This window comes from Daldinia vernicosa (genome assembly GCF_022497035.1).
Source record: "Daldinia vernicosa strain CBS 139.73 unplaced genomic scaffold F5Y00scaffold_67, whole genome shotgun sequence".
Lineage (NCBI taxonomy): Eukaryota > Fungi > Ascomycota > Sordariomycetes > Xylariales > Hypoxylaceae > Daldinia > Daldinia vernicosa.
In genome coordinates, this window is record NW_025953983.1 from 562 (window position 1) to 25,801 (window position 25,240).

The 25,240-nt window shown below is 45.4% G+C and overlaps 6 protein-coding genes across 6 annotated transcripts; 3 read left to right on the forward strand and 3 right to left on the reverse strand.

The window, feature by feature from the left end:
- Positions 1–3,846: 3,846 nt before the first annotated feature.
- Positions 3,847–6,327, reverse strand: F5Y00DRAFT_186996 (heterokaryon incompatibility protein-domain-containing protein). Its single transcript, XM_048005103.1, has 2 exons — positions 6,067–6,327; positions 3,847–6,001 (listed from the first exon to the last, which is right to left on the reverse strand). The coding sequence occupies exons 1-2, from the start codon at positions 6,130–6,132 to the stop codon at positions 4,019–4,021; spliced, it is 2,049 nt and encodes a 682-aa protein (XP_047860701.1). The 5' UTR covers positions 6,133–6,327; the 3' UTR covers positions 3,847–4,018.
- Positions 6,328–7,867, reverse strand: F5Y00DRAFT_186998 (thioesterase-like superfamily-domain-containing protein). Its single transcript, XM_048005104.1, has 3 exons — positions 7,372–7,867; positions 7,096–7,263; positions 6,328–6,991 (listed from the first exon to the last, which is right to left on the reverse strand). The coding sequence occupies exons 1-3, from the start codon at positions 7,747–7,749 to the stop codon at positions 6,524–6,526; spliced, it is 1,014 nt and encodes a 337-aa protein (XP_047860702.1). The 5' UTR covers positions 7,750–7,867; the 3' UTR covers positions 6,328–6,523.
- A 70-nt stretch (positions 7,868–7,937) lies between these two features.
- On the forward strand, positions 7,938–8,825 carry F5Y00DRAFT_187094 (uncharacterized protein). The gene is made up of 2 exons (XM_048005105.1): positions 7,938–8,385; positions 8,450–8,825. The coding sequence occupies exons 1-2, from the start codon at positions 8,076–8,078 to the stop codon at positions 8,464–8,466; spliced, it is 327 nt and encodes a 108-aa protein (XP_047860703.1). The 5' UTR covers positions 7,938–8,075; the 3' UTR covers positions 8,467–8,825.
- Positions 8,826–9,184: 359 nt separating this feature from the next.
- F5Y00DRAFT_255741 (uncharacterized protein) lies at positions 9,185–10,462 on the reverse strand (the record flags this gene model as incomplete). The annotated part of the gene is made up of 2 exons (XM_048010317.1): positions 9,185–9,767; positions 9,807–10,462. 2 exons carry the CDS (start codon positions 10,460–10,462, stop codon positions 9,185–9,187), a joined length of 1,239 nt encoding a protein of 412 aa, XP_047860704.1.
- Positions 10,463–17,023: 6,561 nt separating this feature from the next.
- On the forward strand, positions 17,024–20,129 carry F5Y00DRAFT_187144 (glucose-repressible alcohol dehydrogenase transcriptional effector). Its single transcript, XM_048005106.1, has 2 exons — positions 17,024–18,062; positions 18,167–20,129. The coding sequence occupies exons 1-2, from the start codon at positions 17,117–17,119 to the stop codon at positions 19,378–19,380; spliced, it is 2,160 nt and encodes a 719-aa protein (XP_047860705.1). The 5' UTR covers positions 17,024–17,116; the 3' UTR covers positions 19,381–20,129.
- Positions 20,130–22,644: 2,515 nt separating this feature from the next.
- On the forward strand, positions 22,645–23,473 carry F5Y00DRAFT_255743 (alpha/beta-hydrolase; the record flags this gene model as incomplete). Its single annotated transcript, XM_048010318.1, has 2 exons — positions 22,645–23,055; positions 23,129–23,473. 2 exons carry the CDS (start codon positions 22,645–22,647, stop codon positions 23,471–23,473), a joined length of 756 nt encoding a protein of 251 aa, XP_047860706.1.
- Positions 23,474–25,240: the final 1,767 nt, after the last annotated feature.

Below are 25,240 nucleotides of genomic sequence, written 5' to 3' on the forward strand. Positions count from 1 at the left end.
GTCTTATTATTTAAATAACTAATTGGCCTAAATTACAAAAAAGAGTCCTGATTTTTACCTATTTATTTAATAAAGATATGGCTGTTTCTATATAATAAGCTAAAATAAACTAATAGGTACTAGTAAAAAAGTCACTATGAATACACAAATGCTTACCTTTTAAATATCTCAGCCAATTCGGGGCCAAATCACGTGCACCCTGGATTGTAATTTTCCTGATTTTCTTATATAATTAATTATGTTTTTTTGAAAAGAATCGGACCAATATCCGTAAAGTTATTGAATTAAATGTAAAAGGGGTGGGAAAAAAGCCGGGTACGTACCCCGTTTTACTGCGCACGTAGTAATGGGCATACTACGTAACTAGTGTTGCTTTTATTTTTATAATTATTATATTTATTATAAATTTAATTTTATTAAAATTATATATATTTTTAAATAAAATATTATATTTTATTATTATATTAATTATAAATTTAAATTAAATTTTATAAATAATAAAATTTTTATAAAAAATTTTTTAATAATTAATTTAATAATTTAAATACGTTTTAAATTATAATTATTATTATATAAAAATTATTATTTAATTAATTTTAACACGTCTTTTATCGCGTTTACGTAATAATATATTAATTATTTTTTTAATATAAATAATTTAAAACGAAAATATTTAAATATTTAATTTAAATATACGTTTAATAATAATATTTTTTTTATATTAAATTAATTTTTATTATATTTTTATAATATTAATATATAATTATTAATTATTAATTTTATTATATAACGTTATAAAAATAATATTATATATATATATAACGTATTTAATATTAAATTTTTTATTATATTATATAATATTAAACGTTAAATTTATTTTAATTTCTTTTAATTAATAAAATATTTTATTTTAATTAAATAATATATAATTTAAAATAAAAAGTAATATTTTATATTAATATAAGCCTTTAATCCGTATAAGCCTTTGACCCGTGGTTTACGTTAACCTTAACTCCGAAAAAGTGGCTTGGCTTGCCTAAGATCTTCATAAGGCGGGCAAAAGCAGGAGTTGAAATCCGCTAGGCTATTATCATTATTATTATTACCTAAGTATTTCAGCTCACTCGTATCACGCCTCACGAAAAACCTCATCTCATCTCATCTCGTATCAAAACATCTACTATATGTAGTAAAGTATGTATCTACGTAAAAGTAATACATCATTTCTATCATCTTGTAGTTAACCCTAGCCCATGTGGAGAAGACCTCGACGCAAACCCCAGCTTTTCTCCCCCGAATCCTTCCTCATGCTATATAGTTGTCCTACTCCCCCGCAAAATATAGACCAACTACCAGAGGCGCTTGTATGTAGTAACCCTATTTAAACTCCATGATAGTCCTACTATGTAGCATTTCGCGCCATGAACAATAAGCCCACGGACGCGTCGGACCGAATGAAAATGGAATGCCATGCCCTTTCAGTGTCTTTCCCCGGGTTTACGCATCTCGAAATGGGGCCGTCATCCTACAGTAGGATTCGTTCGATTAAGCATGGGGTTTTATCCACCAATCTTATCATATAACCGTGATCATTTCCCCATACCGGGACTTGCAATGACTGGAAATCCGGGGTTCGCTTCTGCTTCTTCGTCTAATCATCCAATGCATGTATTTGAAATACCTAAATACCTACATACCTCTTACATACCCAACCTAGGTACACGCAAATTACACATGATTCTACATATATCATATATGACTCCATTGCAGCGGCAGTTGGAAAAGCGCTGCTAATCCATTCTAGTCTTAATGACCGACTGCGCCGCATCAAAGCATTTACGACGCCTCTGAAAGCTTATAACGATCTGGCGCCATGTGAATCTCCTGATCGAAATTACGCACACTAGGCCCCCTCAGTCTCACGGTCCAGCATCGAACCATACAGGCGTAATATAAACTTACCAGATGGTTCATTCATTCACGTTAGGGTAGCTTACGTATGGCAATTTATGTATGTATGTCTAAATTATTAGGTTAAAATATTGTTCTAAGTATGTAAATTGAAGAGAAACAAGCATGTATAAAAACACACCAATCACACCGCGAATTCTAAAATAAAAAAAAGCTTTACCCAACCCCCCTTACTGAGATGACAATACTATATATGTGCGTTGATGCATGGTTGATTTGACGTAGCTGCATGGTCCCTGACTAGACCGTTACGGTGAACAACAGCTCGTAGATCTTAAACATAATTTGAGACATCGATCGATGCCTATGACAACGGCTGTGCTTGCGGTGCTGTAACCATGTAACTCCTTCGATGACTTCCCACAAGCATTTGGCCTCCAAATCTCCTCAAACGGCATATACCCCGCGTCCTCACTAGGTCTAATTAGACTAAGCTATACTAGAAATCTCTGATACAGACTGATATATAGAAAGCTAGCACTGGGATGTCATATTCAGTTCGGGGTTATCCCGTCAACTACTACAGTATCCTGCTAGCTGGGCCCATAGCGTTGGCTATTATACATATGATCCACGCTAACATGTGACTACTTCAACACTGTAGTCCAATCTTCTGCACCTCAGACTCGGGCGCCTCGGCCGATTGGTAGTCTCCAAAACTCGCTTCGATTGTCCTTGCCAGAATTCCAACCCTCACAGGGTCCCTCTTTACTATATAGGATGTGATTATACCTCCTTGCTCTGCGTGAGGCTACGGTGCTCCTTTCGGCCCGGGAAGGGGTATGCAGTGGCCGCGGAGGCATAAGTATGCGAGTCTTGACTTCACCTTACGCATTATGTGCCTAGTCTAGCTTAGACTCGACCACGATTCCCGGAAGTCAGGTATAGAAATTTGGAGTCGTTTTGTGATAGATGCGGGAGATGAGCTAGTTTGCTCGGAAAGCCCATAAGATCTACCAGATATTGGTGAGGGTGCATGACCGACTACCTAGTCTCACCTTCATGGCACTTCACTCGGTCTATCATAACTTCGGCTAACCCCAAGGCATCACTTGACCGCCTTGTGAGGCAAATTGTCGACTCTACATACTCCTCGGTTGTGATGAAGACGGCCGAGTAACGGTCGGAGTTGCTGGCCGAGGTGAGGCCGTCGGAGGCGCTACTGGATAGGTCGATGTGTCCGGACACAGATGACAAGGAACACTACCCCGTGGGGAATCAAGGGACGATCAAAATGAGCTTACGTCTAAGATAATGATCAGGGGCAACGCCACCGCCAGATCGCCCAAGGTCAAAATAATGGCAAACCGCGTCTTTGGAGATTATTGTGTGAGGCTAGATGACGGGCTGTGTTGATCTAATGGCTGGGTCAGGTTTCAGCATTCTGTAGAAAGTTGTCTAGTGCGTGAAGGTAGACTATTGCTATGGTGGTTTTATATTTTGCAAAATATTTCATCCAGCTTCAACCTACCTAGTAGAAGTATCACAATTAGAATTCTATCTACACCAAATTTAGTCTAGAGCGTTTGTACCTTATTCATCAAACTAAATACGGCCTTGTTCTTGAAGAAAACTCCTCTAGTTTATATTATTGTAACTAGGTAGTTGTGCTGGAACTTAATTCGAAAATAATAATTTGGTAAATTAAACAGGTATGGTATTGATATCGTAACTCCTTAGCTCATTATGAATCCCCTCGTTCGCTCTTCCTAGATAGCAATCCTATGCTAAACACGAATACCTTGTTGTAGACACCACAAAAACCGGAAAGCCTGTTCTATTGTACAACTCTAGTTGGAATTTCATGTTCGTAGTATCAGGAGGTATGGAAGGGGTATCTTAGCAAGTCTACGGCGTCAAACTAAGCACATATCGTGTGAATATAGACTTATATTGATAGCGGAGGAAACGACTACTAGGTAGGTGGATATATAGAAGACTCCTTGGATTTATATCCTATTCGTTCCTTCACCGTATCATTGCACTCTTCCTGCCCTGGATCAAGGCAGAGCTCTCCCATCACGCGTCATAGGTTGGTATGTCGGCTTTAGATTATCTTTATGCATTTTCGAGTGAATGTCCTACCATTTTTGACAACTTGTGTTGTATTAGGACTGATCTCGTCTGGGTTGATTCTATCCCACTCCGTTTCGATCATCCCAATACGTGAGAAGCAATCTGGGCCTTCCTTCGCCAGGACAAGACAGCTGGTGGCACCGGAATCCCCAACAGGACTGCTCCAACGCATAACAATAACAGTCCACAGGCCAGTCCCTAGTTCAGTGGCCGTTTTGCCATGTGGCGTGAATAAGCCATGGGGCATGAATAAGCCGTTTCCCCAATCTTTGCGCATGGATTGTTCTCCCTTGGGAAAACAGGTTCCGTCCCCTCCATCGGAGAATCTCACTTCAGTCGTCCATCCCGTCCAGTAGATCGCGCGATCCAAATCGCCTAGAAATACAGTGTTTTTACGTGATTCGTCCCCAGCGTACTTCGGGAGGTCCTGTATAATGTAACTCATAAGCTCTTCAAGATTCAATCGAACTCCCAATGAATCTCTGCGGAAGTGCACTTCACAGTCAAGTGATTGTCGTCCATACCGCTCTAGAGCGTAACCGTACGGTATTGTATATCCGTCTTTATCTCCTACTAATGGATAGATCAGTCCGCTGAAACCACTCCATCCAGCCCAAGTCCACGACGGATATTTAGGTACGCGCCGAAGACCGCTCCTTTGAAGTGTCCAGAGCATGCTATGAATAAAGTACTCTGGGAGAATCGTACCACGTTGTCCATCTGTGCCGGCTGGTCGGTACATAATAGGCAGTCCGAATAGATGAGAGATACCCATATTAGATGACGGCTTATTATAGACACTGAATATTCCGAGAAATGCCCAAAGCATATCCCCTTCGTTGGTTAGGCAGCGACTCGTGTAGCTGTTAATGTGTTCGATGATAGAAACTTCTGGCCTTTCAATGATAGAAACTTCTGACCTTCCAATGAAAGGACGTGACCCCATGTAGTTCATATGAGCAGACCACAGGGGTTTACGCTTATAGACTCGCTTATCTTCCCAAGAACATTCACTATCGTTGGTCGGCATGCCTTTTATACGATATCTATTACGATGTCCATCACCTTCCTGATAGTATCCTTCCACCAAACATCGGAAAGTGACTTGAGTTTTTGAGAAAATAAGACAGCGTCGAGACAGTATGCCTTCCTGGTATGTCCAGCCTCTTGTATCCCAACAGGAGTCTTTCAACTCATATATAGGAGACTTAAACACTATGTCCCAGGTGGTACCGCTCGAGTTAGAAACCCCCCAAATTCGATAGCCGTCACGAACGCCAGGGAGGCCGTCGTCGCTGGTGTCCACAGCGGCGATAATTGTGAAGACTGCTTTTTCATAAATACTGCCCATATTGTTGAACATATGTTGCATCTCCTTGCCGTTCGTTTGGCTAATGCAGTACCTATCAACCCATAGATATCGCAAACCTAGATTACGAACAACGTGCATACTGTCCTTAATAGTTGGTGGGAATGTTTGATGCTCTGACGTATCATCCTGATGTCCCCGTCCCCAAACGTAGCTCAATGCTACATATTTCCAACCGCTCTCAGCATCAACCACTTGTTCCGTTTCACAGTCGATTAACTTAAGACCCTGAAGCAAAGGCCCCGTATCGTCGGAGTGACTGCAGCATTGGTGCTTGCTGTCACAATGAGCTAGCCATTGCCGAACCTCAGTGAAGTCGATTCCCGTGGACAGTATCCTACGATGATAATTCGGCTTCGGCTCAACAGGCAATATGTAACAGATTTTTGGGTGATGATCAAACCCGGTAGACCGAAACCATGGGCACTTAATCTTAGAACGCGAGTGAACAAGTAATATATGTAAAGGCTTATTCGCTTTTCCATTTGTGATGTCGTGTTTCAAAACGCCACTGATGCTAGGTCGGACTTCGTCTCCTTTCTCGTATAGTACGTATGAATAAGGCGGCGTCTCTGTTTCATCGCCCTAGTTTGGCTATTATTTTATGATTCCTAAGCCGAAAAGCTTTCGGGAACAGAGGTCTTCCCTACCTCTGTTTGGATGGGTGATATAGCCCGGCGGGGGATAAGAACTCGTGCCGGGGTGGGACGCGACATGGCTTGATAATACAAGTATGTAGAGGAAATATATGCCCTAGAGCAATCAAGCTTGGATTTCGAATCCAAGACTTATAAATCTACCTAGATTAGGTACCTAGGAATCTGCTGTAAGCGTAAAGGAAAGAGGCCTCTCGCGAAGACACCGCAATGCCGATGTGTAACGAAGAGTTCTGAGTTACGGGCGTTGCGTAAAATATTTTAACCGGTCTTCGTGTGCCGTGGTAACAAGTCGGGCGCTTTTACTCGCCTGAGGTCGCCGACGCTATTAACCACAGATATCAGCCATACAGGTAGGTAGGTACCTGGTCTCGTAACACCTCAAGGGGATACACCTGTCCCCTCTAATATCCAACCCCTCCTATCCCCAACACTTCTATCCAAGAGAAAGTTAAAACAACGAGCGTACTTTATTAACAACTGTGTTCGTAGGTGCGTCGCCCTTCTTAACCTCCCCCTTCTTAACCTCCCCCTTTTTAACATCCTCCTCTATCCTGGAATGATCCTTCTCAACACCCCCCTTACCCCCAACATCTTCCACCGCACCCGGCCTATCCCAAGTCCCCTTCTCGAGCTCCTCGACCTTTCTCACAAGCTCCCATATGCGCTGCCTAGTCTTCCGCGTCACCTCTTCCTGCCGACGCCATATGTCCTGGAATGCGTCGAGCGCGAATGGTGGGACTGCCGTCTTCTGCGCGGCTCCGTAGTCGTATACGACGATGTCTTCCTCCGTGCGCGCTGCGACGCGCCGGTGCCGGTGCGAGAGGATGACGCAGTCGAGTACGAGTGAGGTGTCTGTAGCCGAGGGCTGCGAGCGCAGCTTGTGGTACGCGGAGATGGTGTCCGGATAGGTCATGGGCTGTGGGTCGTTAGTATCGAATCGTCTTCTTATTGCACAGACGAATATATTAAATCCGTGTGTCGACTGGCGACGTTAGAAGAGGAGGTGATTATCCGACGTACGAATTTATACTCGGCCTTAATCGACTTCATAATCAGTCCCGTCCCCTTGGGCGTCATAAGCTCCCTCCACCTCGTCCCGTTCCCCGGGTCCACGCTCGCGAAGTGTATGATCCAGTTGACGCGCGCAGACTCGGCGTACCGGATGTAATTGGTATTATTCACATGGCCCTGTCCGTCATTACTTATCCGTCAGCGCATATTCTTCTACTATATACTATATACTATATACTCTTGTAGGTGGTAGGTTAGGTTAGGTAGTTAGGACGGACTACCTACAAAACTGTCCATCTCCCCCCACACAACCTGCTGTTTCTCAAGTCCCCTATGTCCGCCTGTCAGAAACCCCTCGGCACCGGCCGTTAGTTCGCGCCACTCGGTGCCGAGGACGCGCAGGATGGTGGCGGCGTGTATCGCCTGGTCGTGGGTGCAGCCGAACATGATACATTTTCCGATTCGCGCCTTAAGGTCCGAGTACCATTTACTAGGCGGGAGCGGCGGCAGGACTGTCTTCGTCGTAGTAGAGGAATTGCGACTCGAGTATTTGCTACCGGAAGAGGCAAAGGATCCTACCCGGGGTATGGGTTGTCGGCAGACGACTGGAGATAGGAAGTGGAGGGTATATGTTGGTTTTAAGCGCGGTCTAGGAGAAGGCATTGTGTACAGAGAGAGTATGAATTTGGTATAATAAGTAAATACAAGCAGCTGTCGCAAGCAGAAAGTAAGAGAAGTTAAGTTAGGAGGTACATGTAAGGAGTACGTACATGCATGGAGGGGCAACCTCGGTAGGGGAAGTGCTACTGCGATCGTCCTTGATAAGATAAAAAAGATAAACCGGTACTACATGTAACTATATGTAATGTTGCGTCATGTCCAACCGTCTTTCTTTTCTTCATACTTATTTTTTATTAACTAATTAATTACTAGGTAACAGGTATACATACTTGCCTTACCCATCTCCTACATAACAATCCGCAAACCCCATGTTCACCTTCTCTCGCCCAATCCGACTCTTCTCCTCCATCTCGCAACATCTCCAAAAAAACCCCCTCAAACGAAAACGCCTCCGCACCAACGATGCCGTAGCCGCCTCCCTGCTGCCGCCTCCCGATCCCGTGCTACGGCGGGAGGTCATATCCATCTACAAGGAGCTCCTGAACCGCGGCCGCGACTATCCCAAGGGCTACGACTACTTTCGGCAACGGCTCCATAAGGCCTTCAAGGAGAATGCGTCGATACGCGACGCGAAGCAAATCCAGAAAAAAATTAAACAGGCCAAATACATACAAAGAGGTAGGTTGGATACTTGGCTATCTGCTATAAAGAATTGGGGGCTAACTTGGTATTCATCTATTAGAACTCGAAGCCCTGTAAGTCTAATTGTCGAATCTATTCGTTACGACTCCATCAATACCCGGCAGGTCACTTTTCACGTATACTATAATTTCGCAACGACTTCATCCAACCCTATTCCATTCGTATCGTCTATAAACATCAAGCTCTCGGGCTTAGTGGCCAATTCCTTTATATAACATCCCAGGACGAACATTGTTCTGCGCCTGGTTTAGTTCCACCACACATATACACCATACATATATACTCGTCACATATTCCCGATCATGTCTCCCGCCCAATGCACCCGATATATATGTAAAAATAAAAGAGATAAATAAGACAAGAAAAGAATATAGCCAGGATCCCAGTCCCGAATATGCACCACCAAAACCTATCCCCAGTTTTCCCTTCGATTTTCCTCATCAAGTAAACGTCGTGGGTTTATCATCTGGTTTAACGTAATGTGGCGTTGAAGCGTTGGCTGTGGTATTGACATATGTCGTTATAGGTATTTCTTGAAACGGTATCGCACTCTTCGGAAGAGGTACGACGGGCTATGAATGACTGTAAGGAAGTGTATTAGAGAGCTATATTTCCGGATTGAGCTGGATCCGTTGTTAGGAGATCGCCCTCTGGGTGTCGACATCGTGAAAGATTTAGATTGGTGGATCAAGGCGTATCAAGGCGAATAGATGCTAAGGATGTCGACCAAATATAGCATGAGCAAACAGCCAAATGGGTAGACTAGACATTCGAATTATGATGTTGGAGTTAGCTTCTTTCTGGCACACCATGCTCCGACTTCCAGACACTCTCCCCAACTCGTGCCGCCTTCGCGTAGTAGATCGTTCATCATCTTTCCGCACCATCCGTCCCATTCGTCTTGGCTCTTCCCGCTAACTTCTCGGATGATCGGCTCGAGGCAGAGTATCAACCCTACCATCGTCTCTAGCGCGGTTCGTCTGAGAGCAGCTTGGCTAGTTGTCAGCCCCTTCCGCTTATCAGCTCGAGAATCAATTAACCTGCCCTTCTTTTTCATCGAGTCGATATAGCTCTTGCCGTCCTTTGTCACTACACCGCCGACCCCTTCACGTTCCCATCTGATCTCGCTTAGTGGTACCGCTATCCTCTTCGATCGCAATTCCATAAGGGTATCCACTTCCTGTAAGAGATACGCGCCGATCAGCGCGCAAGGAACCGCCGACAAGCCCAGCGCATCTAAGCCTTTGATTGCCCAGCCGTTATACTCGACGAGGAATGGATTTAGCGGTGCGCTAAGCGGCGTGTTATTCGTCATGATGTAGGCTCCTAATTTCTCTACGTCGTCTTCTTCCTCGCTACTATCGTCCGAATCTGAATCAGAGTCGGCGGCCTTCGACCTAACTGGAGCCCTAAGAACATGTGGTCTTAGCATACGTACGGCGTGATCACTCTCCCAAAATTCAATCACGCCACCTGGCTTTAGCACGCGCAAGTACTCTTCGAAGAGCTGTTGTGAGTCGCGCATGGAAGTCGAAAGCGAGAGCGACATGTCTTTAACCATAATCAAGTCGAATTCGCCGTCGATAAACGGCCACGGTCGCCGCCGTACATCGTGTTGAACGAACCGCCAGCGCATGTCCTTGTCTGGTCTCCAACCTCCGTCGAGGCCCATTCCTACTAGAGGCGCGATATCGAGACCGGTAAAGGATATGGACGAGTGGCCATGCTGCGCAAAGTATCGATGGCACATCATACTCCAGAACGCAGAGCCACACCCTACTTCGAGGACACGCTGTGGGGGCTTATTGGAAAACTCGGGTGCTGTGGTCGGACCGCCGAAAAGCTGTAATAGCATCAGTGTGCGCAAAGATTGACGGTGAAGTTCTGCTAAGTCGACTGGTAAAGGATACAATAGCGAAGGCTGGTTGATGTAAAGTCTGTTATTTCGCATGATGAATGCCTTCGCGGCGGTGAGTGAATGCTTGGTGGAAGTTGACGCGGTAGACGGAGCTATGCTCCCCTCCTTGGAGGATAAGTTCTCATTCGATGTCATGATAGAAGGATAGTCGGGGTGAGAAGAGCCGGATCCAGCGTAAACGCCGCCAGTGCGGGACGACGCCGAATTGTACTTTTGAGCAGGGACGTAACCAGGCTCCATGGTCATCGAGTCATGGTGTTTGCTCTTGGACGATCTTCGGCGGGCAAGTGATGATAGGCCCGCAGTAGCTTGCGTAGGCGGTGTCGGTGTCGACGGACGTCGTGAACTATGAGCTGCTGAGATGTAGTAATGTATAGAATCACGCTTTTGCAACCTGTTAGTTGTCGGAGGGGGACCGGCGGAGTAAGCTAATTGGTAACCGCCGTCGGCGCCGAAGATAGGTATGTGTATGGATTTAATGAATCTTGAGGACCTTGGCGAAGTAACCGGTCGCTCGGAATCGGAGGCGGGCGGTAGAATTGTAGAGGTAGACGGATGAAAGACGGATGCGATCGAAGATAAAGTTGAGGCTGAAGCGGCGGCTAACGGCGGCGCGGGTGCGGATGCGGATGCAACAATCGAATTCTTGGTGTTACTGGTGTTACTGGTATTGTTGATTATAGGTACAGTATGCGACGAAGAAGAAGAGGAAATATGGTAAGTGGCTGTAGTAGTGGTAGTGGTGGTAGTATTGGTAATACTGGTAGTATTGGTAATACTGGTAGTATTGGTAATACTGGTAGTATTGGTTGTTACGGCGCTTGCCCCTTTTCCATCATTCGGCTTTGAGCCTATTCGTATGCCTGTAATGCCTGTATTCGCCCCTGTATCTAGGCTTGAAGCAGTAGGCGGTGACGAGGAGATGGTGTCATTAGTCGAGTTGCCGCCGGATATGGCATGGGTAAGGGCCAATCCTGTTAAGTTAGATTGTTGTGCTTGTGTCTGTATGTGAATATATTGTTGTGCCAAAGGTAATGGGGTTGATGATGTTGATGATATTGGTAATGCCGGCAATGGTGGTAATGGTGGGAATGGTTCAGTTCGTGTTGTTTGCTGTGTATGAGTTTGTGTTTGTATTTCGTGCGACGTACGAGAGCTGGCACTAAATGAGGAAGAGGTCCTAGAATGAGAATAATGCGACGCCGGCCTATGTGCCAAAGCTTGCGGGAGAGTTCCGGCAGGTGGTGGCCGACGCCTACCAGGTATCCTTGACCTAACCGAGATGCTCTTCCGTTTCTTTGTCTTTTTGTGGTCTTGCTGATGCTGATCTTCCTCCCCGTTACTATTGTTAGTGTTAGTTTGATCTCCAGTACCGGCTTCTATTTCTCTATGGTTCTGATCGGACTTATGCTCGTGGTCTTGGTCTTGAGCTTGTTCGTGATAATTCTCGTGGTCTCCTTCGTCGTGAGTATGACTATGACTTGTGTGACTTGGGTGACTTGGGTGAGTGTCAGAGTCAGAGTTATTAACTGTATTATGTTTATTGGCCCCATGCACAAAAGTGTAAGTGTTGGTGTTATTGTTGGTATTAGTGTTAGCGTTAGTGTTGGTACCAGAAGACGAGTTTCTTCCGTTTGCCGGTCTGACCCTGACAGGGGCCGAGTACATGGACAAGCTGTAAGCGAATTCCATTTTTGCAGTCCGATTTTAGGGGAAGGGGAATGCGTGTTTAGTTGTTAGGTACTGCGCTGTGGCCCACGTAAAATCCGACCTAGCTTGCCTAGCCTGTCCTGTAACTGGATAATTGTAAGCTGGAAGTTATTTCCCGGGGCCGGCCGCTCAGTCGGGTCTCCACTTAGACCCAGTTTTGGGTGCTTGGGTTATACTTTTTGATCAATCAGAATTCTTCAATGACTTCAACTTTTCCCCTCCAACGGATCAGCAACATGTGCTTATGCGTTCCTCAACTTTTTTTTTTCTTTTTTTTTTTTTTCCTCGCTATTCCTTTCTTTGTCTTCCCCTCTGCCCCTTTCTGGAGACACTGCGAGAATTTGGTTGATTCCCCGAAAATCAACCCGTGGATCACCGTGGATCACCGTGGCCCGTTTAACTTTTGATAGCCAGTAAATCCCTACGATAGAATGCTTCCTATTGCACATAGGACGTCTTCTACCACATTCGTAATTTTTTCGGTTCGATCTTAGACAAGCACCATTGGAATGAAATGCGAGCTGGGTCTTGTTTTGCTGGTCCGTTTACACCCCCTGCCCTCTTCTAAGCCATGGTCTTGGACTGCAGTAACCATTCAACGATCAACGATTGGATCATGATTGGACGTATTAGACTTCCGGCAGGCTTTCCGGTGAAATGGGTTTCGTCTAGTCTCCGTTTGAGTACTTTAACCCGAAGGAATGCTTTTCTCGTTTCATGAATCGGTGTTGCTTCCCGATCCGAAGATGTGCAGCCTGTGCGGGATCTGCAATAAACGGTGCCCAATATGTTGTAACAATTGATAAACATATGACAGCTTTACTACTGCAGCGGAATGGCCCGCGGTTGCAGAAGACCGTAAACAACAAAGCAAAGTCGGCCCAGTTCCTTGCTCCAGTTCCTATAAGTCGTCCCTGGTTAAATTTTGGCCCAAGGACCCCCTCCCCCGCCTTCACTTATAATAAGGAGTGGGCGATATAGCTGGATACGACGAGCGGGCCGAGTTCAAATCAGTTCCTCGTGGGGAATTCCCAGGTAGTCCCGAAACACTGGGAAATAGGTATTCGTACACTCCCTATCCCGCGGGCTTTGGAGACATCCAATTGGTAATTTTAAATTTCCGGGCCGGTCCCTCTCTCGGTGAGTTCGTAAGGAAGTAGGATGGTGTGTGTCAACCAAAAGGAATATCTTGGCGTAAATGACCTCGGAGTATCGGGAATTGCTCAATTTGTCCTATTTGATCCAACTGTCGGCCACTTTGACGGATCACTTAAACCACGCTCCGATGGGTTTTCTTTTCTTCTTTCGATATTTGAAGTCGACTTATTCCTTCAATGATCTCACATGCGCAAACTGCTTTCGCACGTGACCCCCCTTCAGTCCTATCCTCGGTCATAGGATACCCTCTCAAGTGATCTCCTACCAGTTGTAGCTGCATAAATCATTTCCTTATTTTCTCATCAGGAATGTGTTTATGAAATGACGTTGGGATCTCCGTTGTAAGGTTGCCCCTCTGCTTATGCTGTCTAGTAGAGCTCGACTAAGCCGCTCATTGAAGATGATGAAGTAGGTAACAGACGGCACTCTCGATCCAGTTGTCTGTCTAGTTAATAGAATCGGTTGACATGCAAAGAGCCGTTGGTTTGGATCGTTGTAGGACCAGACTACGATTTATGTCAAACGAGATGTGTATAACCCCATCAAGCTAACTTACAGCTTGAGATGCGGTCTGCTCCTGTTATGTATATAGGCCCTTTAGGAATAGCCTGACTCTTTTCTGTCTAGCGTTCCTCTGCATTGTGATCACGACGCTTTAAACCATCCTTTTATGGCTGTTTTAAGGCGAATATTCATTTCTATCTGTCAAGTAAAACCTAATAGGTGGACCGTCGATCCCTGCGGGTATGGTTTGTGTATGGCTTCCCCGCATTTACACCTGCATGACGGCGCCCAGCTAGTCGTCACTCTTCTAGGCGACTCTAGGAGAGGTTGGCGGACACAGCAGACAGAGCGGCGCAACACGCCATGCTGCAGCTTGTGATTGACCTAAACTCGTAAAATCCCGAACCTTCGACTCGCTAGTCATGTTTATGTTAAGTCTACGCAGTATACTAGGTCCATGCCAGTCAATTCTGGAATACTAGTAGGGGTTTTCGGTTACTACTTGCAGGACATAAGCAGGTCGGGGCAAGGGAATGCTCGAGGGTCGGAGAGCGAGTTCCAGGTAATTGGTCCGGTGGGAAAAGACCTAGACTCTAGCTCCGAAGGTACGGCCCTACACGCGGTGAGATAGGCGTTGGCATCCTACGAACATACCCTGCGTTTAGACGCGAATTGAATCCGGCGGTCTGCCCGATCCCTACTGGTAAATGCATTGAGCTATCAAAGGAAGGTAAAAAAAAAAAGCTATTAGGAGGCTAACATGCTTCAATAGCGAGAAATAATTAGGCAAGGGTTAAGCCTCACTTCTGCTTCCAGTTCTAAAATGTCAATCCGTTTAAGCCAGATACATATCAAATGTATGTAGCAATTAGAGGTGCATCATAATGTGGAATGACTTACACAACTCAGGGTTTCACGGAATGTTTCTTTATACCAATAGGAGGCTTTGTAATTCCGTCTCGCTTATTGCCGTGCAGGCCTATATCAATCAGGCTGAAATGCGGGAAGCCAGTAAGATGATTCCCTGGCTTCCCCAGCTTCGAGACTCTTGGCATAGGATGATATTGAGGCTGAAGTGGCCGAGCTTCAAGCTTTTGCAATGAGTACGTGTACATTCATGGGTTAGGCTTTATCCGCTATGAGGTAGTTAATGACGACGCGTCCATTAAAAAAACATATGTTATGTATTTTATATGTGTCGTTCTTGAAGCTATAGCGTTGGATTGCTATGGACGATAAGTTTGGTCAGGATGCAAAATGCCAAGAATAACAATTGGTTCAATAAGTGCATCATTAATGTCAACTATCCAGATAGTTAAATATGCCGATTTGCAGTTATGCAGTAGAACGCAGAAAAGTCATTTTGTTAGTCAGCGTCCTATAAACTATTGCTATATTTCCTTATACTATTGACCCCAATAGCGGCAAGACGGTCCGGTATTGAGTGGAAGGACACAACCAAGTTATAATCCAAGACGATATTGCTTTGATGATATTTATAGTTCTGCTATGTAAAAAAGAAAAGAAAAAGTAGGTAATGACCTTGGGGGATTGATTTTTAGAGGAGAGCATCGAAACCAAACTCTTTTGAAAGTACAGAAAGGTTAAGGTTAATTAGGTAGTTAGCTAATAGAAATGTACTTTATACTTGGCACTTAATGGTACCTGGGTAGCGAAAGTTTATGAAGACATAACGACTAAATATCTAATAGCTATTCCTTATAAGAAGAAAAGAAGATAAAGTAAACCTACAAAAAACACGTATAAAGATGGTTGGTTGGTTGGTTTAGTTAAACCAAACTGGGTTGACTTATGTAACCATAGGTACCTACCTAGGTACTTAGGTACTTGGAAATGTCATTTGGCATGGAAGTTTGTTCCAAAGAGCAAACAACCCTTTAAGAATTGCGTCAGTCGGGTAAGGTTTTGTGAGATATAAGATATGAGATATGAGATATGAGATAAGATATTAAGGTAAGGTATGTAGCCACGTCACGATACACTGATGAGACTGCAAGGCTGAACAAAAGTCTTAACATTTAGTGCTGCTGACTCATAAAATCAAACGGCAATCTTTCATTGGTAGGACAATTGGCGATGCAACGGAATTGAGTTTTACAGATTATTGATCACGTGATAAGGCTAAGTCTTTTTAGCTTTTGCTGACTCCTCCATATGCATTGCGGCGGATCAAAAGCTTGGACTTCTTTGAAGTAACTTTGGAGCTACGTTCAACCAGACCACCATATTTCCACCAAGCACCACCCAAACTCGGTTGCATCTTCGTCAAAGCATATGCGATACCTACTATCGGTCTCAACTACGCCAATACTCCCGGCTCCCTCAAACAAGCCACAAAACTCTCCCCATCGGTATTGGTTTCTTTTTTCTTTTAAAGAAAAAAAAACTCAATTGCCACCACCAGCTTCGCTCCCTCGACGTGGTCTTCCCTTTAGCTCCGTATCATACAATATCTATCTCGGACCATTCTAGGTGCGAACACTTGTTTTCCATTCGCAATATCCTTTGCGACACTACATATTCATTGTCATTTACCTAGTCATATTTATTTGTATTCTGCCCATTGGATAGTTGGTTAACAACCAACTATCCTACTAATCTTCCCATGGCATACTATCATTATAGAAGCTACCCAACCCAACTTTACCCACCCGACTAAGTCGTGACTAACTGGCTAACTTTGCCTACGTATTTTATAGATACGCGCAATATTAGAGCAAGAACCCTATCGTCGCCGCCTTCGAGCTATTAAGAAATATAAGAGACGATCCTTCTGTAAACTTCTATCTCACTTAGACTTTCGTATCCGTTCGCAACTGGGCGCCCTTTCTAGTCTTGCCACTCGTAGCAGCGCCACTTGAGAGGCAACGGGCTGGGATCTTACATCCCTTGATGAACTTGTCTTCTCGTTTGCGACTGCTGCTTCGATTTAGACTGTGTAGATTCAAGATTCTGTGAATCACACCGTTCATATCTTAATACATAGGGTTGGACACTGGTCCTTGCAAATTCCATGCCTCAAGACGAAATTCTCGGTCTCTATGCATGGATATTCGCTGAACCATTGTCCCCTCGTTCATCTCTCGACACAAGCTGTTAAAAACAGTTACGGACAGCTCGACGTGCTCTCTCTCACTTCGCGCGATCGACCCGTTCGTCAGTATCTCCATGGCAGATAGTATTCGATACATACAGCGCACCCTCGACATCTTTTACACCTAACTTCAGTACCGAGCCATTATCACTCTTTGTCCACTCACCAACAGTCCTTCCTCTCTAAAATCTTCAAAGAGTACAACTATAAAAAAAATCTGAATCTCATACTATAGTATTCCCCTCCGGTAGCTGGCATATCTACTGCCGTCACGATACCCCTCTAATATCCCTGCTCCCCTGATGCCCATCGATCTCTCCCGCGGCATGTATGGGCCAAACCATCAGCAGGGACACAATTCGCGCCTCAATGGTGTCCCTGGAGGTCGTGGCATCGCGCCACAGATGATGTACAATTTTGTTCAGCAGCAGGGTTCTCATTCACACCACACTCACCCGCAGCAACACCACCAAAACATCCCCCAAGATCATGCAGGTCACGCAGGTACCTCAACTACCCTCACCCACTCTACTTTTTCTTCTGGTCTTATGTCCAGTGTAACTCCATTCACACCAAGCAGCCACCAAAACGGAAATACTCCAGGCTCTCGGGGTGGTCAAACACAGCAGTACAGCGAACACTGGAACGAGCAATTAAAATCTTACAAGGAGTCTGAACGTGCCCATCAGACCATGACGGAGCAGCACCAACCTCACTACTTTGCTAGGCTACGAGCGAACGAGAACAAAGGTATTGGCCCAGCTCTCCCAAGCGCCAACCAGCCTGAATCAACAGTCGATGGAGAGTTGGAGGATAGAGGCCGGCCCGTTAATGTCGATAAGGCCCTCGATCGACAGGATTGGCTAAATCTCGACTTTAGTGGGCAAGGCTTGAAGAACCTGTCCATTATGCTCTTTAATCACTATTCCTTCCTCACTGAACTTTATCTTGCCTCCAACAATCTCACCCGTTTACCACGGGAGATAGGGCAGCTTAGATCATTGCGGTACCTTGATGTATCTCATAACCAGCTCAGCATGTTACCTCCCGAGCTAGGCATGTGTACTCCTCTCCGTCAGTTGCTCCTCTACAACAACAACATTCAAACTATCCCCCCGGAACTTGGCGCCTTGCATTTCCTGGAATTACTCGGTGTCCATGGTAATCCGCTGGAACAAGACCAGAAGCAGAAGCTCGTCGAGGAAGGTACCAAGGCCTTGATTGCCCATCTCAAGGAGCAAGCACCAGGTATGAGGAAATTTCCTATCTTTCTCAAGTTTCCCGCGTACACGTGGTTTATATCCATAGCCCATGTTATCCAAGTAAACACTATTGACTGACTTTGTCCTTAGTACCTATACCACCAAACCCGCGTTTACCCATCACTATTCAGGAAGATGTGGGCTCGGACAAGGAACACATTCGCGTCATGTCGTGGAATACCCTTTGCGACAAGTATGCAACTAGCACGCAATATGGTTACACCCCAGCTAGTGCCCTGTCATGGGAATATCGGAAGGATAGTATCATGCGGGAATTCCGTGAACGAAGCGCCGATATTCTCTGCCTACAGGAGACCGCTATGGATGCGTTCGACACGTTTTTTACCCCCGAGCTTGGTAAACTTGGCTACAAGGGCGTATTCTACCCAAAGACTCGCGTCAAGCACTTAACAGGCAAGGATCAACAGTCAGTGGACGGCTGCTCTATCTTCTATAAGAGCGACAAGTATATCCTGTTGGATAAGCAGCTGGTAGACTTCAGGCAGACAGCCATCAATCGGCCTGATATGAAATCGGCCGACGACGTCTTCAATCGAGTTATGCCGAAAGACACTATTGCTGTCTACTGCTTCTTCGAGTCAAGATTTACCGGTAATCGATTCATCGTTGTTAACGCACATCTATGCTGGGAATCATTCTTAGCCGATGTCAAGGCCGTACAAACAGGAATTTTGATGGAGCTTGTCACGAAGCAATCGGAGAGGTACACGCGTCGGCCGCCCCTATCGATCGAGGAGAAGAGGTTAAGCAAGCCTGTAGTCGCGGAGGAAGATGCGGACGCTGCGGAGGAATATCCCGAGCCCGCGCCTAGTCAGGAGTACCGCAACAATACAGACATTCCCTTATTTCTTTGTGGCGACTACAACTCGATGGCCGATAGCTCTGTATACGAACTCTTAGAGAAGGGACGGATACCTCCCGATCACCCCGACTTAATTGGCCACTCGTACGGGAATTTTACGCGGGACGGCATCGAGCATCCGTTTAGCCTGCGTAATGCCTATGCCCACCTATTTGGGACTCCAGCGGAGCTTAGTTTCACGAACTACACGCCGACGTTCTCGGGCGTGATCGATTACATATGGTACACTACCAATACGCTGGATGTCGTCGAGTTACTTGGGCCTCCAGATTATGAGTATCTCAAACGCGTTCCCGGATTCCCGAACTATCATTTCCCGGCTGACCACATACAAATCATGGCGGATTTCGTGTTCAAGTCTAGGAAAGACAAGAAGGTGATTGCCGACCAAGATAGGTCCGGCGGTCCATCCAGGAATTAGGCCCAGGCCTGGGTCCGCTACGACACTGGTCAAATGAATACAAGAGAGCGCACGTCTCTTGAACCTTGGTCCCGAGGCATCGTTGCATTCCACAAATACGCACCCATAACGATGAAAATGCCCTATGACGATTTCGGCTCGAAAGACTTGAAGGAGGCGGAACGCGCTAGCTGCGTGTATATGAAGGGATAAGGTGTGATGCAGTGAAATCTTTTCTCATACATTGAGGACGGGTTTTGGCAAGGCAGAGTTAGGTTGGAAATCTCGGAGTGTGGTTTGCAACGTGGAGCGAGGATGGTTGTTTTTTCGCGATTTGATCTCTGCCCTTTATGTTCCCAGTTTTATTATTTTGGCGGTCCAACACGTTACCTTTACAAATGAAGATACGAGCTGCATCGTTTGCAGTCTCTGTTCCTCTTAACTCGTTGCATACCGTGTCCATGGGGCTTCTATGATAAGAGATGAAGTGATGTAGTCTCGCGTGACTGTTCGATCACGAGCTCGTCGAGTTTAGGTCTACTAACTAGGCCCTAAGATGGTACTATCGCGATTTTGCTCATGCTGGCTTTTCTTGTATTTTCGTTGCCTTACGTTGGACGAACACGTTATGATAATGATTGATGCGTATAGACCACTGATAAGCAGGGAACATAGACAGATTACTCGAGCAGTTAGCACACAATAGCAGTAGAACTTTGCGACGTATTGCAGGACTAGCTATAGCAATTCCACTTTTTTTAGCTCTAGGATTTGAAATTGGGAACGCGTGAACAATAATTGCTTGTGCTAGTTAAGGGGTAGATCAACGTAGGTTAAAGCCCTTGTGTTTAGTGGTCATGGGGTTGGAGCTGACTGAATAGGGGGTGTTCGAACACTTGGGTAGGTAAGTTTGTAAATTATAAAGAGAGTACAGCTCTATTAAAGTACGAAGAACTACGAACTTACCTGTATCCAGGGCAGGACCATTGACATATCGAGAAATCTTCCGTCTCACGTTTCTCAACAGTCCAAGCGTCTAACACAACCTTAAAAGGTGTACATCCTACGGGAATTCTATCCAATAACCTTGATCTCGTCATCATCGGAAGTAACCCTCGGGTAGGTCCCAGCTCTCGGACGCGCTTATACAAATACACGAGCCTAGCCTATGTAGTCTGACACGTTGGTCCATGATAATACCCAGGAGTCGCTCCGGGTTCGGTAGATGGAGTCCCGGAGTCATTCATGATAAGTTCGGGTGTAACCAACACTCTTACCTCTATTCTCCTTCAAGTATCAGCATCGACGTATAAGCCGACCCGGTTTGGTCCTCAGCTTAGCTGGATTAGGAATTAGGATTATCTGACTTTGACGGATGTTCTTACTGGCCGGCACTGGGGTGTCATGGTTTTACCCGAGTCTGTGCCAACGCCGCAGAGAAGCAGGAAAAGCTTCTTGATGCTGATGTGTTAGAGGCGGAAGGAATAATAGAGTTGGTTGTACGGCATATCATCACCGTTGCTAGCGCTTACATTCGGTAAAAATCCTTGGGACCTTTGATAATGTCATACATCAAAACCGAGCTCCCCCACGTCGACGAGCATCTCTGGAAGATTCCCTATTTCGGCATAATTTTCGAGACTCGGCAAGAGGATTATCGGAGTATATATGGTCGGCATTGTTATGGACCCACTGTGGCTGCGGCTGTTTTTTGTGAATACCTACATACAAATTGTTTACAATAGGGGCTCTAATGCGATGGGCGAATAAATGCCACACCCCTTAAAAGTAGGGCTCGTTTACGGCCGTTGGATTGTTGACGCCACCGGGTATTACATCAGCTTCCTCTTCCTCAGATCTTACCGTAGATCCGAGTCGTCTCTCCCGTCCAGCTTGATACCGAGACGCTTGGGTGACATGACCAACAGTTTGAATCTATTCTCGAAACCAAATACCTTAGTAATTACCCCTTTAGTAACGGGGTTATCTCCGGTTGACTAAGATTCACGCGGGACTTAATAGGGGTAAGGTACGAGATATTGTCCGCTCGAAAGCCACCGCCGCACCTTATTATCTAGCTACATATCGTCGGTGCTGAGGGCGCTTACTAGTGTTTCGGATCAAGTACTCCGTGTAATGTGGCTGCAGATAGATATCTGCAAGCCAACACTTTCAGCACTCCTCCTCTCATATCTTGACTTCACCGCAGGTGAGTGTCAGCTATTGCGTAGCATAGAGCATGGAACCCACGTTGTTGAATCCAACTCCCGTGTCCACCGGAGCGGTGTAACGGATTCCTCGGTAGTAATTAATAAGTCTTAGCTAGACAGCTAATACTTGGGGGATGCGTGTGTGTGGTTATGGTTGTCATGATGCGAGCTAGTAGTCAGAAAACACCATCCCGTTACACTAAGACCCGCGAACCTGAATACCGGGAGTAGGGGGTATGGGTATACATACATGTAGCGTGTCTTATCTAGATATCCCGGAGCTAGTATCGGGAATGGAATAAAATAAAAATTCTAAATAGTTGCATACTAGGTCTGATCTGACTGGAGCATAAACAATGCGTTGTCATTTAATTCCATTAGTTAAGAAAACTTGGATTGGGGTGGTACAGCATTGAAATACGACTAAAGTCTGGCATAAGCGGGATAAAGTCATCTCTTGTTATCTTTGAATCGAAGCTGTATCGTGCATTCACCTGAAGGATTCTATGAAGTGATATATCACATTAAGTTTTACTCGCTGCTCATTTAGCGACCCAACGAGTTTTCTATGGTGTATTGCACTTAATATATCGATCTGGCAAGAAATTAGCTATCTACGTAAGCAAGCAACCGTGTATAGGTATCTAGCGATATGTATTAGGTAGTAAAGCTACTCTAAAGCGGTCAAAACGTTGAGCGGTCAAGTTACCCGGCTTATGGCTCTGGTTTGGTGTAAGCTATAACGATCTTGCCTATCCAAGAACCATCTAAGATCGGAGCCGATTCTATCCCTTGACGGTGGACGATGAATCGAGTGTCACCCAGGTGGCTTTATCGCTGATCTATAATTTATCATGGGGGTCCTGTGACTATATGCACAATGCCTTCGTTAAAGATCGATGGCTTCTTTGACTTCCTTTTATGCACGTGTTATTCTGACCACGTACAGTTTAAACGCGGCCGTATTCCTTAGGGGATGAGAGGTCACTGCTATAAGAGTACCGTCGAGTCTCTGTAGTTTCCAACTCTCAGTCGTATTACCCCGTCGTTGAGTACTTCTACAACAAGTTCCGAGATGTCCGCCAAAAGTTTACCAGAAATAATCCTCGTCCCCGGGGCATTTGGAACAGTCGCTTGCTTCGACAAGCTACTGCCGTTCCTGAAAGAAGCCGGATTTTCAACCCATCCGGGGCCATACCCTAGCTATAACCACGCCAACCCAGCTGAAGCGACTTGCATGGATGATATTACTTCTCTCCGCAATAATACCATCTTACCTCTAGTAGAAGAACGACAGAAGGACGTTGTCATCATTGCGCATTCATATGGCTGCGTCCCAGCTAGCGCTGCGGCCAAGGACCTCGACAAGAAGACCCGAGAAGCGCAAGGTAAAAAAGGTAGCGTGGTCGGATTGATATTCGTAGCGGGTATAATCACCCTAGATGGCGAAACTGCGGTTGAAGCAATGGGCGGGTTACCGCCATACGTACGAATGGAAGGAGTATGGCCTATCTTAGTAACTGCTTGATATAAAGGTCTGTACTGACTTTTATATCTAGGACACAGCGTTTGTAAAAGAAGCAATGCACTACCTATATCACGACTGCGATCCCGCCATGGCATTCGAGTTAGACAAGCACCTAGCCGGCCACGCAGCTCCAGCCCTTGCTACCAAGCCCACAGCACCGGCATGGGCGGACAGTGGTTTCGATGGAAGAAGAGTGTACCTGCGAACACTGAACGACCGCTGCAAACACCTATCGGAACAGAATCAGTGGATTAAGAAGACGAACGTGGAGTGGAAGGTGGTGGACTACGAGACCGGCCATTACCCGTTTCATAGTCAACCCAAAGCTGTGGCGACACATATCGTGGAATTCGTCAACGACTTCGTCTCATTATAGACGAAAGGTTGGTCATTAGGGTGCTGCCGGATCGGAGGAGTGCGGAAGTTGAGGTTTAGTAAATAGTAAATACCCCTTGCAGTACAGTTTGTACTGCTCTTAGAGTCAGACCTCGTCTAGTATCATGTACGAAGCCAAGATCGGGTTGGACGAGATGGAGGATATTTATTTCGTTGTTGCATATATCTCTCAAATATACAATGTATAACATGCGAGACACGCCAAACTTACGATACCAAGTGTTTCTCGACGTATAATGTGCAACGTAGACTTCTCTTTCACCTCTGGTACCTGTCTCCGAGTCCGACTAGTCCCGGATGTTGTCTTTGTGCCAGCCCCGAGGCTCCGCTTTGCGGTCGGAACCGGACCGGATATCCGTAATTTCCATAAACGGAACCGCTCGGGATCTTTTCATTTTATATCGCACGACGCGACAGCTCGGGATAGAAAACATCCAGTAACTTAGACTAGTCGTATTGAGCGTCGCTCTTATCTGTTTAAGCCGACGTCCCATTTTGCATCTACGGAGACGCTATGTTCATAGCTCGATTTATCCTGTAAATGGACACGCACCGCCCAGCCGACAACTCTACCCGTATCAATCGACATGTCCTCGGCTGAAACACCGGCGGCGTACTGTGAAGATTTCTTTTTGACCTATCTCACTGCAAGCATATGTACACTTCTATGCTGCATAGCCACGATTTTTCATTACCAATGTTTACATGCAACGTCGGGGATGCGGAGCGAGGGTGTCTGCCAACTTACTATAGCGTCACGTTCAACCACTGTTTCTAACAAACTTAATGCATATTACTTTAACACGTACTAAGAAAATTTACAAGCTGTTACGTATTTCACTATACTATCTGAATCTAAATAAAAGTTCCTCAGCCACTAATTATATGGCAAGAATAGGTACGTGTAGAGACAATCATAAATACCATCCGCATGACTAACTTTTCAACCAAAGAAGAATAAAAATAGAAGAGAGAGAGAGAGAATTTAAATACTTTGAAAATTTAATATCTCCATAAGTCCAAGCCAGATAAGTAAGACTGCCAGTGTTTGAACAACGGTAGGGGGTAAATAGGTAATATAAGATTTAAGATATACTACGTAGATGTACGTATCTCATGGCGGCAAAAGGTCAGTGCAAATCAAAGCACAAGTTTAAACTAATGAATAAAGTTAAGTTTCTCGTCTCAGCTCACCTAATACCTTACGCGTAGGTGCCCGGGTACGTATATAAAGCCTTCTCCCCTATTATCACAAGACGGAATGCTTTCAACTTTTCTTATTAAAAACTCAACCCAGATTCCCACATTGCAAGCATCACCTTTGATAGCAGGGCACCAACAGCATCATGAGTCAAGAACCGCCATTTATCTCTTGGGAAATCATAGGAATTTTGTCCATTATCCTTATATTCATATTTTTCATGGCATTCTCATTCTGGATCTTCATACTTTTAACCAAGGACGAACGGGAAATACCATGCGCACCTAGTCTAGCAGCCTACCGCGCTAACCGTGCCAACCGTGCTACGAATGACGGTTACTCTTCTGTGCCCTTAATCCACCCGCGCACGACGACGATTCTATAGAAGATGACCTTCCTGTGAACGACGACCCTGCTACATATTATAGACCCGCAAACGGTAGTTCCCCTACGTACCATTACGTTCCCATATACTATCACGTTCCCGTATACGGAGGAACACATCGATACTCCTGAATCCTCACCAGGGGGGTACCTACACTACGA

Coding starts and splice junctions, on each gene's coding strand:
- F5Y00DRAFT_186996 (XM_048005103.1), bottom strand. CDS start 6,132: ATGTCGCGTCCCACCCCGGCACGAGTTCTTATCCCCCGCCGGGCTATA. Junction 6,002..6,066: donor TATCACCCATCCAAACAGAG/GTAGGGAAGACC, acceptor TAGCCAAACTAG/GGCGATGAAACAGAGACGCC.
- F5Y00DRAFT_186998 (XM_048005104.1), bottom strand. CDS start 7,749: ATGCCTTCTCCTAGACCGCGCTTAAAACCAACATATACCCTCCACTTC. Junction 7,264..7,371: donor GGGGGGAGATGGACAGTTTT/GTAGGTAGTCCG, acceptor AATGACGGACAG/GGCCATGTGAATAATACCAA. Junction 6,992..7,095: donor TTAAGGCCGAGTATAAATTC/GTACGTCGGATA, acceptor AACGACCCACAG/CCCATGACCTATCCGGACAC.
- F5Y00DRAFT_187094 (XM_048005105.1), top strand. CDS start 8,076: ATGTTCACCTTCTCTCGCCCAATCCGACTCTTCTCCTCCATCTCGCAA.
- F5Y00DRAFT_187144 (XM_048005106.1), top strand. CDS start 17,117: ATGCCCATCGATCTCTCCCGCGGCATGTATGGGCCAAACCATCAGCAG. Junction 18,063..18,166: donor TCTCAAGGAGCAAGCACCAG/GTATGAGGAAAT, acceptor CTTTGTCCTTAG/TACCTATACCACCAAACCCG.